Source organism: Aedes albopictus, chromosome 2, assembly GCF_035046485.1.
Source record: "Aedes albopictus strain Foshan chromosome 2, AalbF5, whole genome shotgun sequence".
Lineage (NCBI taxonomy): Eukaryota > Metazoa > Arthropoda > Insecta > Diptera > Culicidae > Aedes > Aedes albopictus.
This window is the reverse complement of record NC_085137.1, coordinates 21,727,052-21,739,901: the sequence shown is the minus strand read 5'-3', so window position 1 is coordinate 21,739,901 and position 12,850 is coordinate 21,727,052. Positions and strand designations below refer to the sequence as shown.

The 12,850-nt window shown below is 39.5% G+C and overlaps 1 protein-coding gene across 1 annotated transcript in view; it reads left to right on the top strand.

The window, feature by feature from the left end:
* The window catches only part of LOC109429600 (protein sickie), a gene marked incomplete in the record, with an annotated part of 611,771 nt that overhangs the window by 24,454 nt on the left and 574,467 nt on the right, over nucleotides 1–12,850 (top strand). The window contains 1 exon segment of the mRNA XM_062849286.1: nucleotides 8,421–10,885. Coding sequence (XP_062705270.1) covers nucleotides 8,531–10,885 — 2,355 coding nt within the window.

The window sequence follows — 12,850 nt, the reverse complement described above, 5'->3', positions numbered from 1 at the left end:
CAAATTTGTAGTAGGCGGAGATGGAAATGAAATATTTAATCATAGCTTGCTATGTGTACACGAGTGTAGACTCTTGTCTGTTAGTTAGGTACAATCAGCTCACCTGGAAGGCAAGCTATCCGTGAACAAGGTTTAATTGCTGTGGGAGCATAAATTTCTTGCTTGCAGCGGGAATGCGCGGTATGAAAAAAGAATAAATTGTTGGCAAAAGCGTTGTTTAACCCCGTTTGAACTTGTTCACTTCGGTGCTTCGGTGGAGCCCTTCTTGGTTTGATGAAAGGGAGGGATCATCGAGTCGGATGCAGAAGAATGGAAGGGTTGAAGTTGCTTTGCTGCCTATTATCCTGCATAGTGGTGGTGTTGATGAACAGTAGTAAAGAAACAAAGGTTTGAAACGGTAAAGGGGTGTAAGAATTGAAAACGAAGCGAAAAGGAACAAAAGTGTGGGGGTGGGAGCTAGCCCAAAGCGTTTGCCTTTGTTTTATATGTTTGGTGAAACGGCTTCCGCTGGCGCTGCTGGAAATTTAAGGCATGTGAACTGTTGAGTACACTGGGAATACAAGAAGAACATGGAATTCAAAAAGCAAATATACATTACAAAATTTTCCAGAGAATGTTATAGAAATTCAACCAGTTATACCTTTGGAGATTTCTCTTAGATTTCCTTAAGCAATTCTTCCAGGGATTCCTTTAGAAAAATAATAGCTTCCTTTGAACTTTTCCGCAAAGTTTCCTAAAGATTATCCCAGAAATCAATAACAGAACTCCTTCATAAAACCTTCCATGGATGCTTTCTGAAATTTCTCCACGGCTTCTTTTAGAGATTTCACCAGGAAATCCTTTTCGGAAGCCTTCCATGGATTTCTCTTGGAATTTCTTTTGGAACATGTTTCATATACTGCTTCAGATCTTCCTCTAGAATTTCCTTCAGAACTTACTCTAGAGGATCCTCCGGAAACTTCTTTAAGAATTCCTCTGGAAAAGCTTCCATCTGTATCCTTAGGAATTCACCCAAAGATTTTTTCAGAAATCCATTTGTTGTCCAACGACTCCATTAAGAAATTTAAGATCCCTTCTAGAATTGTTCCATGGGATCCTTCAAAAATTATTCCATGAATTCCTTTCTGTAATCTTCCAGGAATTGTTTCAAAAATCGCCAGATCTTCCTTCCGATATTCTCGCAAGAATTTCTACACAAATAACTTCAAGAATTCTTTCAAGTAACTCCGTCAATGATAAGTATAGTTATTTTTCTAGGGATTCGCTAAAAAAGAATCCTCCGGAATTTTTTTCCATGAATTTTCTACAGAGATTTTTTATAAATTCTTTCAAAGTTTCATTCATTAATTCTTCCAGAACAGAAATTCGTACAGATATTTCTTAAAAACATCAACCAGTGATTTGTTCAGGAATTGATCTAGGGATTCCATTGAAAATAAAATTTGAACAAGGATTCGTCCAGAAAATCTAGCAGAAATTCTTCAAGAGATTTTTGCATTATTACTTTCGGTGAATTAGACAGGACATTCCTTCAATACCTTCAATTCCTTCAATAATTGTTATCTTCCTCAACAATTTCTCTAGGATATCTTCACGTATTCCTCTGTTGATTCATTCAAGAGAACTTTCCAAAATAATATGTGCTTTACTGGAGATTTCTTTAGAAATTCCTTCAGGGATTCTTCAAAATTTCCTGTTCGGATTCCTCCTGAAACTACTTCAAAAGTATATCCAGAGTCTTCTTCGGAATTTATGGATTTCCTCGGGAATTTTCACAAAAGATATTTTCAAAAAAAAACTCGTGGAGTTTTTCAAAAACTCCTTCAAAAATTTCTTTAAAATTCCTCTGGAATTTCTTCATAGGATTCCTCCACGAATTTCTTGATAAATTCCATTGTGGATCCAGCAGAAATTTTTACCAGATGTTATATTATTTTGCTACTGAATTTTCTTAAACAAATACCTCATGGGGGATTCCTTCAGAGATTCCTGCAAGAGTTGTTTCAGATATTTCTCCAGGGATTATTTCATAAGTTTTTCCAGATGTTGCTCAAAATATTATTGGGAGAGTTCTTGAAAGAATCCTCTAATGAAATCCCTGGAGGATTATCTGAAGGAATCCCTCAAACATTCCTGGTGATACCTTTGGAGATTTACAATAATAAATCTTGAGAATTTCCTGGAGGGATTCTTGAACTGAAACTTCTGGAGAAATTTTTTGAAGTTATCTCTGGAGGAAATCCTGGATGGATACCTGGGAGAACACCCGAAAAAACTCATCTAGGTATCCCTTTACTCCCTAGAGAAAAATCATGGGGAACTTCTGTAGGAAATCTGAAAGTAATTCCAAGGGAAAATTACTTTAGAAAATTGTGGAGAGATTTCTAGAAAAATCCATTGAAGAGTTTCTGAAGAAATAAAAACAAAACCGTCTACTAAAATCCCTGTAGAAATAATTGTGGTCAAATTCTTGAAGAAATACTTCAATAATTTTCCGAGGTATTCCTGATAGATTTTTTCGAAGGAATTATCGGAAAACTCCTGGAAATACCTCTAGAGGAATTCTCAGAAGAATTTCTTCAACAGATTCCACGAAATATTACGATTGCTTTGGTTACAAGACCTGCACTTCTTCCATTCATTATTTGATAATCGATTTCTTCTAGTTTGAAGAACATAGTCACATAGTCACGAGCGAGTTCATACCGAGACTTAAATACAAAGTTCGGATCTTCGTTGCCTCCTAGCCATTTTCGAAGAGACACGAAAGTCCTGGGGAAATTTCCGAACGAAATCCTGCAGAAAGAAAAATAAATCCGGAGGAATTCTTTTGAAAACCACAAGAGAAATTTCTGAGAAAAAAAAATGTTTTTTGAAGGAATCTTGGAAAACATACATGGAAGAACTGGAGAATCCTCTACAGCTATCCATAAATAAATTTCTTGAAAAAAATCCTTAACAAATTCCAAGGAAAAGATTCTGAGGTAATTTCTGCTGAAATTGCTGAGAGAATCTTTGGAGAAACTCCTGAAGCATCATCGGAAAAATCTGAAAGAACTCTGAAAGGTCTGAATAAATCCATAATTATAACTGTACCACCAAGGATTGCTTAGGATTTTTTCTAACCTTTCTTCAGGAAGAGCTTGAACTTATGGAGAAACCCTAGAAGAATCTCTTAACGTTTTTAGAGGAATTTATAAATAAACAATGATTTCTGAAAGAATTCCTGAAAAAGTTTTCAAATTTCTGAAGCAAAACTACCACCATTTGAAAGAATCTCCGAAGCTCTGTGAAAAATAATGCAACTAACAAAGAAATATTTGGAGGAATTGCTGGAGTAACCCCTGGATAAAATCCAAGATTTTTTTTTTGAGAAACACTTGAAGAGGATCCAATGAAAATTCATGGAAAAATTTCTGAAATTATCGCTCGAAAAGTTTTCAACAAAATACATGAAGAGAAATGCATTCTTAAGTGATATCTGTAAGAATTTGAAGCAATTATTGCTGAAATAACTCTAAGTATTGATGAACCCTGAAATAATCCATAATGGAACTTCTGGCGATATCCATGGAGGTAAACGTCGACAAATTTTTAAAAAGTACATGAGAAGAAAAGTATTTTTAAATAGATTTCGAGAGAACCATTAGATGCATTCTTGCAGAACTCATAAAATAAATTCCAGCAAGAATGCCATTTCTGCGATAATTCCAGACAATGCAATGCTTCAGAATGCTGAAAATACATAAGAATCCTGAGCGACATTATCTAGAAAAGAAAGTAAGACTCTTCCGGTATCTTGGTAGGAATTTTCACTGAATTAGGGATTTTCCTAGAATCCTGAGAGAGATTACTCTTTATCTATGAGACGGATTGTCTCAGAGTCTCGAGAGGAATTCTCCCTGAATCCTGTGATAGATAGTCTCAGTTTCCTAAGACAAGCTTTCCCCTGGGATTCTCTCAAAATGTTCCAGAATCCTATGAGGAATTATCCCAGAATCCTGAGAGGAATTCCAAGAGTAGTTCTTTCACATTCTTGAGATAAATTTATCTAGAATACTGAGAGAGATTCTCACAAAATAAAAAGATGTTAGGATTCCTACGATAATTCCCCAAGAAACTTAAAAAAAATACCCTGTTTCCTGGTAAGGGTAGCTTAGAACCCTAAGAAGGATTCTGGAACCCTGAGAAATGTCCCCTCAAAATACTGGGCGCGATTGCCAAAGAAACCTGAGATATACTCTCACAGAATTCTGGAAGATAGGACCCCTGAATCTTGGGAAGAATTCCTCCAGAATCCCTTTAAGTTTTCTCCCAGAATTCTCTAAATATCCTGGGTGGAATTCATTAGAATGCTGAGAATAATTCTTCCAGAGTCCCGAAAGGTATTCCTGAGAATTCTACAGCATCTTGAGAGGGATCATGCAAGGGGTAATTCCAGAAAAATATATCCAGAAACCTAAGAGAGATTTTTTCGAAAATCTGATAAGGATTTCCCTGGAAGGGAACGTCTATAATGGACTTCCCCAGCATCCTGAGAAGGATTCTCTGAAACTCTGAGAGGTATTCTCACACATTCCTCAAACTTCTGAAAGGGATTGTCGCAAAACTCTGAGAGTGTTTCCTCTAGAATCCTTTAAACTATTACAACAGAATCTCAAGAGAATTTTCCCATAATCTTGTCATGGATTTTCCCTGATTACTAAGAGGGATTCTCCAGGAATCCTGAAAGGGATTTATGGGAGCAACTGTTCCAGAACACAGAAAACAGAATTCTACTGGGATTCTCGTAGAATGCTGAGAAGGATTTCTTCCGAACCCTAAGAGGAATGACAAAATCTATGCGAGGATTTCTCCAAAATCCAAATTTCTCTAGAGAACTCTGACCAGAATCTCGTGAGCGATTCTTCAATAATTATTAGTTCTGAAAGAATGTGACATAGAATCTTGAAAAATATAGCCCAAGAATTCCAAAGGTTTCTCCAGAATCATGATACAAGTTCCACAGAATCTTAAGAGAAATTTCCCTGGAATCCTGACCGGGATTACCCCAGAAAGCCGAATTTTCAGAGAATCTGGGGAAGAGTACCCGTAGATTTCCCCAGAATCCTAAGAAAATTCCCCCAGAATTCTGAGAGGAATTTTGCCACTATTCTAAGAATGCTGAGTATGATTCTCAAGAAGTCTGAGAAGAGTTCTTGAGAATGCTGAGTGGGATCTTAAGTGAGAATCTTCCAGAGTCCGTAGAGGCATCAACTCAGATCATCCAGAAATTTCTTAGAATCCTGAAAGGGATTTTACCCTTGGTAGGAAGCCTTGGTAGGGAATAGCTCAAAATCCTGAAATGAATTCCTCTAGAAGCCAGAGATTTCCTAGAATTCTGATAGGAAGAGAGAGAAAAACTATTCCAATAGGACTTCTCCCTGAATTCTATTAAGGATTTCGCCAGAATTCTGGGAGAGATTACTCCAGTTTTCTGACATGGATTCTCTCAGAATCGTTAGAGCAATTCTTCCAGAATCCTGAGGGATTCCCGAGATGGATTCTCTCGGAATCCTGTGATGGATTCCCTCAGAATCCTTAGAGAAGTTTTTCCTCAGAATTCTCCCAGAATGCTTAGACGGATGTTCCCAGAACTCGATGACAGATTCTTCCAGAATCCTAAGAGTTATTCTCCTAGAATCCTGAGATAAATTCTCCTGCAGTATTGAAAGACATGTCATTAGAATCCCAAGAGATTGCCCCATAACCCTGCGAGGGTTCCTAAGACTTCCACATTATTAAGAAACACTCAACTAGAATCCTGAGGGGGGTTATCAAAAAAAAAATGTTCGAGATCCATTCGGAATCATTCTGAAAAAAAAAAAAAAAGAAATTTAATATTTTTGAATCCAAAGAAAAATCGATTGTAAAACATCGATTCAGTTGATTTCGTGGGACTTCAACATCGATTCAACAAATCGATAAATCGAAACAAAAACCTCGATTCAAAATTGCCCAACGCTATTAGGCTGTCTTAAAACATCAATGTTCTAAAAGTCAAGGTACTTAAACCTAAAAAAAATCTTCTTGTGAAAATACATACTTTTAACGCATGCTTGTGAAATATTTTGATTTTTTTTATATATTTTTGCTAATTCTACACTTTTTGAACATCATGTGGAAGTTCCCCAGGTATTTTATTGCAAAAGTTACCAATTTTCAAAAAAAAAAAATATACAAAAAATCAATTATTTTTTTCCGAACACTATTCTTTATTTTTTTTCTAATTTGCTGCACCTTAAGTGTGGTTGGTTTCAGGAAAAAATATACATAATATTTTTATTGGAACTGGCACGTACAAATTTCTTTTGATATACAATATTATATAGTATATTTTTTTGAAGAATAAAATTAGGTTTGGCATATTTTCCCTGATTAGGGCTGGAAATGCTACATAGAAGTGTCCCAAAATGTACTGGTTTTCAATCTGGGAGAGAAAGTACACTCGATTCGTTTTTGCACGGGTTGAGTTTCTGCCATAATTTCGTCAATATTGAACCGATTCTCATCAAATTTTATACACATCTTTCCACGATTAGTGCTATCTGTGTAAATAAATCAAGTCATTTGGATCAAAATTGACTGAGTAGTAGTATCGGGTGTGTTCGGAAGAAGAACAAATGTATTTCGGTTTGGCTATCATGAGATGCAGTATCATCAATATAGAGGTGTTGCAAAGATCAGTAGTGGCTTCCAATACTATGGCCTGGTCACGGACCACGCGAACTTCTCATGCGACGAAAATGTGAAGATAAAGTCAATCTCTTGGCGGATCGACTGAGAAGTTTACTGCAGGAATTAAACGGCTACGCAGTCTTCAATACGAAAAACGAAGTCTATTGTTTGCCCGACGTTTCGACGCTGGGGTTTTGTGTCATCTTCAGGGGTAACTACCCCAAAAACGAACAATTAGTTTCTCGAATTTTTCGCCTCAGGGTGCGCTAACTACAAAGAGCAATGTTGCGAAGCTCAGTGATAAGGTGTAAAAAATCTGTTAAATTGCGAGTTAAGTAACACAGCGCAACATTTTTTTGTCTCAAGAGCAAACTTATGTGTCTCCGAAGGATTTTGGGCCGCTGAATCCGAATTCGGGCTCAGATTTGCTCTAACACGTCACAATTTTGAGCTATACCTCAATTTATAGGGCAAAATATGCGATTTTGGGCTTTTTTGATTGCAAGCCATTAAGCAAGGAAATATTTTTTTTCAAGCAATCAAAAGGTTAATTGGTCAATGAACATCTAAATTAACGACTCATGCAAAATATTTTGTTTTACCTAATCAAATTTGATAGATTTAAGCATTTTATGTTAGTATGAAAACTTGCATGCAACTTTTGGAGGATGACTTGTATGGGAAATATCGTACCTAACATAAATCGCTTAAAACTATCAAATTCGATTTAGTAAAACGAAATATTTTGCATGAGTCGTTAATTTAGATGTTAACTGACCAATTAACCTTTTGATTGCTTGAAAAAAATATTTCCTTGCTTAATGGCTTGCAATCAAAAAACCCCAAAATCGCATATTTTGCCCTATAAATTGAGGTATAGCTCAAAATTGTGACGTGTTAGAGCAAATCTGAGCCCGGATTCGGATCCAGCGGCCCAAAATCCTTCGGAGACACATAAGTTTGCTCTTGAGACAGACAAAAAGTTAATTTTTGTTACGCTGTGTAACCTTTTCAAAAAAACAAAAGTGTGAGTACAAAGTAAAAAATACGGACTTCCTCGGAAGACAGCTTGTCCAGCGAGATCTTGATGCCAATCAGATTTTGGTATACCTGCAGCTGTTGGGAGATCTAGTTGTGCAAATCGTGCAGACGAGACTTCTACACTCAGAGCACACTTTATTTAATCAACTTTTACTAAAAACACAGCTTGAAATGAATGAAAGTTAAATTTCTAAATAGAAGCACAAAAATGTAAAATCTGACGGATTGGAAAAGCTTCGCCTGGGATTCAAAACGAAAATGAAGTTTGAGATAAACTCAATGTATGCTTGATTTTAAAGAGATGTAGGTCTAAGCTAACTTGATCAAAATCAAGATGATTGTTTGGCAATATTATAACATTCTCAAACTATATATGATCTCTTTGTGACAAAAGTCATTTGAGATTTCACATACCTTCTCTGTATATTTCTATAAATTAACTGTTACAATTCAAATGAGCAAAAATGCAAAGCAGTCGTATAAAAAATCTTTTCTATATCTCTTTGTAATCGCATCATTACCCCGTGATTTAATCTTCATTTCAACCGAGCCAAATAAGACGAAAAGTAAACATTTCCAACTGAAAGCGAGAAACATCATGCGTTTTTACCCGCCGTAAAGTGCACCCCCTAAATATTCAAATTTCATTCGTACCTGCACAGGACGCGACCCTCCGAAAAAGTGTTCAATTGAGCGCGGCGACAGTTCCACCACGCTCACGTGCTAATGAAATGTCGTCGTCCCTGCGTCAGCGTCGTCTCGTCTTCGTCAGATGATACCGAGTAGCAGCAGCAGCACTAGCAGCGGCCAACACCAGCGGGTTTCCAGTCCACCGAAGACCCTTCCGACGCCTCCGAACAAAAGCTGCGTGAGAGGTGAGTGGGACTCGGGAACTGTGAAACGTCGACCCTCATCGCTGGGATCCAAAGAGGAGACACCCCCAGACGAGCAGCAGTGCAAAGATGAGGGCCGTGGAGGTGTGCCGCAGTTTGGAGGTGGCGACGAGGATGGAGGGAGTTTTCCTAATAGAGGAAACATGAAAAGTGCGAAACAGTCCAAAATTGCGGTGCTTCGACAGAAGGTGGTTGATGAGAGCAAAAAAGCAAAGAGTCCCCCATCGACAACAGGCTCCAGAATCTCCGTGTTTCAGAAAACATCCAATCTACTGACGAAAACAACGAACGACAATAAACCGACGTCTCAGCAAAAACTTAAAAACAACATAATCCCTCCGAAAAAGCTAGTCAAACAATCAACATCCAGCGCCAGTGCCAGTGGGGTCGAAGGAGCAGGAGGAGGTCGTGGTCTGAAAAAAGTCTCTTTTATCGCTGGCCTTTCGGTGGAGGGAGCCCCAATCAAGTCCAGCACGGTGAAAGCGATTGTACGCTCCCGACAGCAATCCCTCAGTGACACCGGCGTACAGTTTAAAGAACTTTATCGGGATTTTCCGGTGGGGGGAAACAATTCTGCTCCGTCAGACGGGGATCAAGTTAATCTAGCCCCTCCGCCGTTGCCGCCCTACCGAGAACCTCCACCCCCACCACCGTCGTCATCCACGTCGGCAGGAAAGGTGCTGCTGGAAGTCATCCAACAGGATCTAATTTCGATGGAACCTGTCAGCAAGAATGAAGACGTCATACCGAAAGAGGCCAAAGATAGCAGCAAGTCGAAACTCAAGGGATTCGGCAGCCTCGGTAAGCTGATATCGTCTTCCACGGGACTGGGGGAGAAGAAAAGCAATAATTATGTGACACTGCCGTCCTCGCCCAAAATTAGTAAAATGTCTTCCAAAGGCCCGGTGGAACTGCCTGCTCCACCGGCGCCAGCACCACCTTCGCCACCGTCTACTCCGGAAGCTGTCGGCGAAGGTAAACGGGAATTGTCTCCAGACGATATCCCCACGAAACCGGAGTTTTCCTCATTACTTTTGAAGAATTTACCGGTTAGACAGAGGAAGGGAGCCGTTCCTCATTTAGAGAATTATTGTTTGTTTGACCCGTCGGTTGATTTCTTCAACGAGAAAGAGCACAAAATGAGGACGATTCCGGAAACTGTCGAGCTGGCGGATCCTCTGATTTATCAGAACCCTTTGATCTATGACGCGGTAGATCGGGATTCCGATAACTATTTTACAATTGAACCGGAATCGTTTGACGTTGAAGCGAGGAATCGTCTTTCCCTGGAAAAAGTGGAAGAGAAAATTGATGAAATTTTCAACAAAACTCGGACGTCTTCGTCTTCAAGCGGTTCAAGTCCCGACTACCCGTCCATGGTGAACTCGGTAATTGAAACTCCCTCCTCGAACTTGGAATCAACGGACGAAAGTGATTATGGATTCCGGAATCGTTTGATTGAACAGCTCCAGGTAGTCCCGAAATCAATATCCGGTTCCATCAGTGGCGACCAGCAGGAGTCCTCGTACTACGGCGTGGTAACGAAAACAGCTGTCTCTCAATTCGAACGCCTCCACCGGCAGCAATCGGCCTCGCTTCCGAATTCACCCCTGCTTCAACAGCGAAAAAGTGATGAATCATCGTCCTCATCGCCACCCTCATCCTCGGCCAAAACTACCGATTCGTCCTCTAACGAACCATCCTCTTCAGCTCATGGGACACTTTGCTCCGAAGAACCACTCTCATGCAGTCCCCCACCCCCAGCACCCGCATCATCACATCCCACCTCCACCAACAGGACAACACTCACGTCGACGAAAATTAAATCAGACCCGCCCGTCGTCAGCAAGGTTAATTTCCTTCCGTTTCTGTCGTTCGACCCGCTCAAGTCCAGCGTGTCGCTGCCGCACCTTCAGAGGGCACCCGCCGGTGCCATCAGCAAACACGGTGGCGGCGGTGGCAGTGGAGTCCCATATCGCAACGCATCCCTCGACTCGACTCCGCTGTTCAACCGCCTGAGGAAGCAGAGGCCACTGTCGAATCATAGTGATGCGGATAGTGGTTTTCTTAGTCCGGCCACGCCGCCCGATTCGACCGGGCAAAGCATTCAGAATCAGATTTTAGCTGCCGACCAGCAGCAACGACAGCAGCAGCAGCAGCAGCAGGAGCAAGTGAATAATAGTGATACGGTGGTAGTGTTGGAGCAGTGTGACAGCATCCAGGAGCTGATACAGGTGAGTGGAATATAATTTTCTTCATCATCAGGGATGTAGAAGGGGATGGAATGATTGTCCTTATTGACTAAAATATTTGAATATTAGAACAATTAACAAAGTCTAGATACATAGAAACGATTAAATAGTAGGCACAAATATAAACAATTTTTTTTTGCCAAAGCTACCTTTGCTTAATAATGTCTCACGATTTTTAGTGTTATTTTTTCATTACTGACTTGAATATTTTGTACGTTTAAAAACACTAAACACTCAACAGTCGACTTCCTTCAACGTCCAAGTCTCGTAGTCGTATAGAGCAACTCGAATAATCAGTGGCTTAGAAAACGCAATTTGAATTAAGTCTGCAAATTACGGGATACCAGGTGGTTACGAAGTCTGTAGAAAGTCCTGTGCACAGTGGCAAGACGCATTTTCACCACGCGGGTAGAGCATTACTACAGTTTTATGTATATAAAGTTTTACAATATTTACCAACACCACTACAGTATTAGCATGGGACACAAAAAGACATTTTACTCCTGTACACTTTTTGAGTTCCATTTTGGCCCCACATCAACAGTGCAAATTTTCAGCTCGATCGGAGAAACTATATTTTAGCGCCAGCCGGTTTTAATTTTCATACGATTTACTATGGAGAAAATCACTTTTTCAAAGAAAAATCGCCACAGGTTGCCCCTTAACCCCTAAAAATAAATCGATGAACGATTTCTGTTGGAAATTTTACAAGGAACAAACCTTCCAAAGACCGCAAAGCGATCCAAGGCATGTGGAAAAAGTTATTTATTGAAAACCGATCAATGGGATCAATGGTGTGTGGTATATATCTGACAATAAGCATCTCTCAGTGTGTTTAGAGTCTTATCCCCCAATATGTCAACAGACAACTGATAACGCACGCACATTCCCCACCCAGGGTAACGCCCACGCTATCGAGTGATAGCTGCTGACGACATCACAGCAGGCCACGACTCTTCCTCTTTCTTTGGTCAGCGTTCGACCACGTCGGACGTGCTGTGTATCGGGTCGCTGCGCTGGGCGATTCTCATCGAGAACCATCAGCTAAATTCCCACAAATGGGTGACCCCAAGCGATTTTTCTTTGACAAAGTTATTTTTCCCCATAGTAAATCGTACGAAAATCTAAAAATGGCGGACGCTAAAATATAGTTTTTCCGATTGATCTGAAATTTTGCACAGTTAATATGGGACCAAAATGGAACTCAAAAAGTATATAGGAGTTAGAGTTTTCCCATTTTTTATATTTTCCCATATAAACCGTGTCCCAGGCTACTACAGTATACTATACAATATATTAGATACACGCTGTCTACTAGCGTGGGACACAAAAATACATTTTACTCCCGTACACTTTTTAAGTTCCATTTTGGCCCCAAGTCAACTGTGCAAAATTTTAGCTCGATCAGAGAAACTATATTTTAGCGCCAGCCACTTTAAATTTTCATACGATTTACTATTGGTAAAATCACTTTTTCAATGAAAAATCGTCACAGATTGCCCTTTAACTCCTGAAAATAAATCGGTGAACGATTTCTGTTGGAAATTTTACGACGAGCTAACCCTCCGAAGACCAAAAAGTAATCCAAGGCATGTGGAAAAAGTTATTGACTGAAAACCGTCTGGCATGCCAACGCTGTTTAACATGCAAGCGCAAGGAATAACAATAAATAATAAAATCTCGTCATTTTGTCGATAACACTTTCCACGAATGTCGCATCGGTTTGCGATCTTCGGATGTCTGATCCTCGAGAAGTTTTCTACAGAAATTATTCATCGACTTATTTTTTGGGGTCTAGGGGTGACTCCCAGCGTAATTTATTTGCAGAAGTAAAACTTCCCCATAGTAAATTTTACGAAATTCCAAGAATTGCGGGCGGTAAAATATAGTTTTTCCGATCGATCTGAAATTTTGCAGTTTTTCCATTTTTTGTATTTTCCCATATAA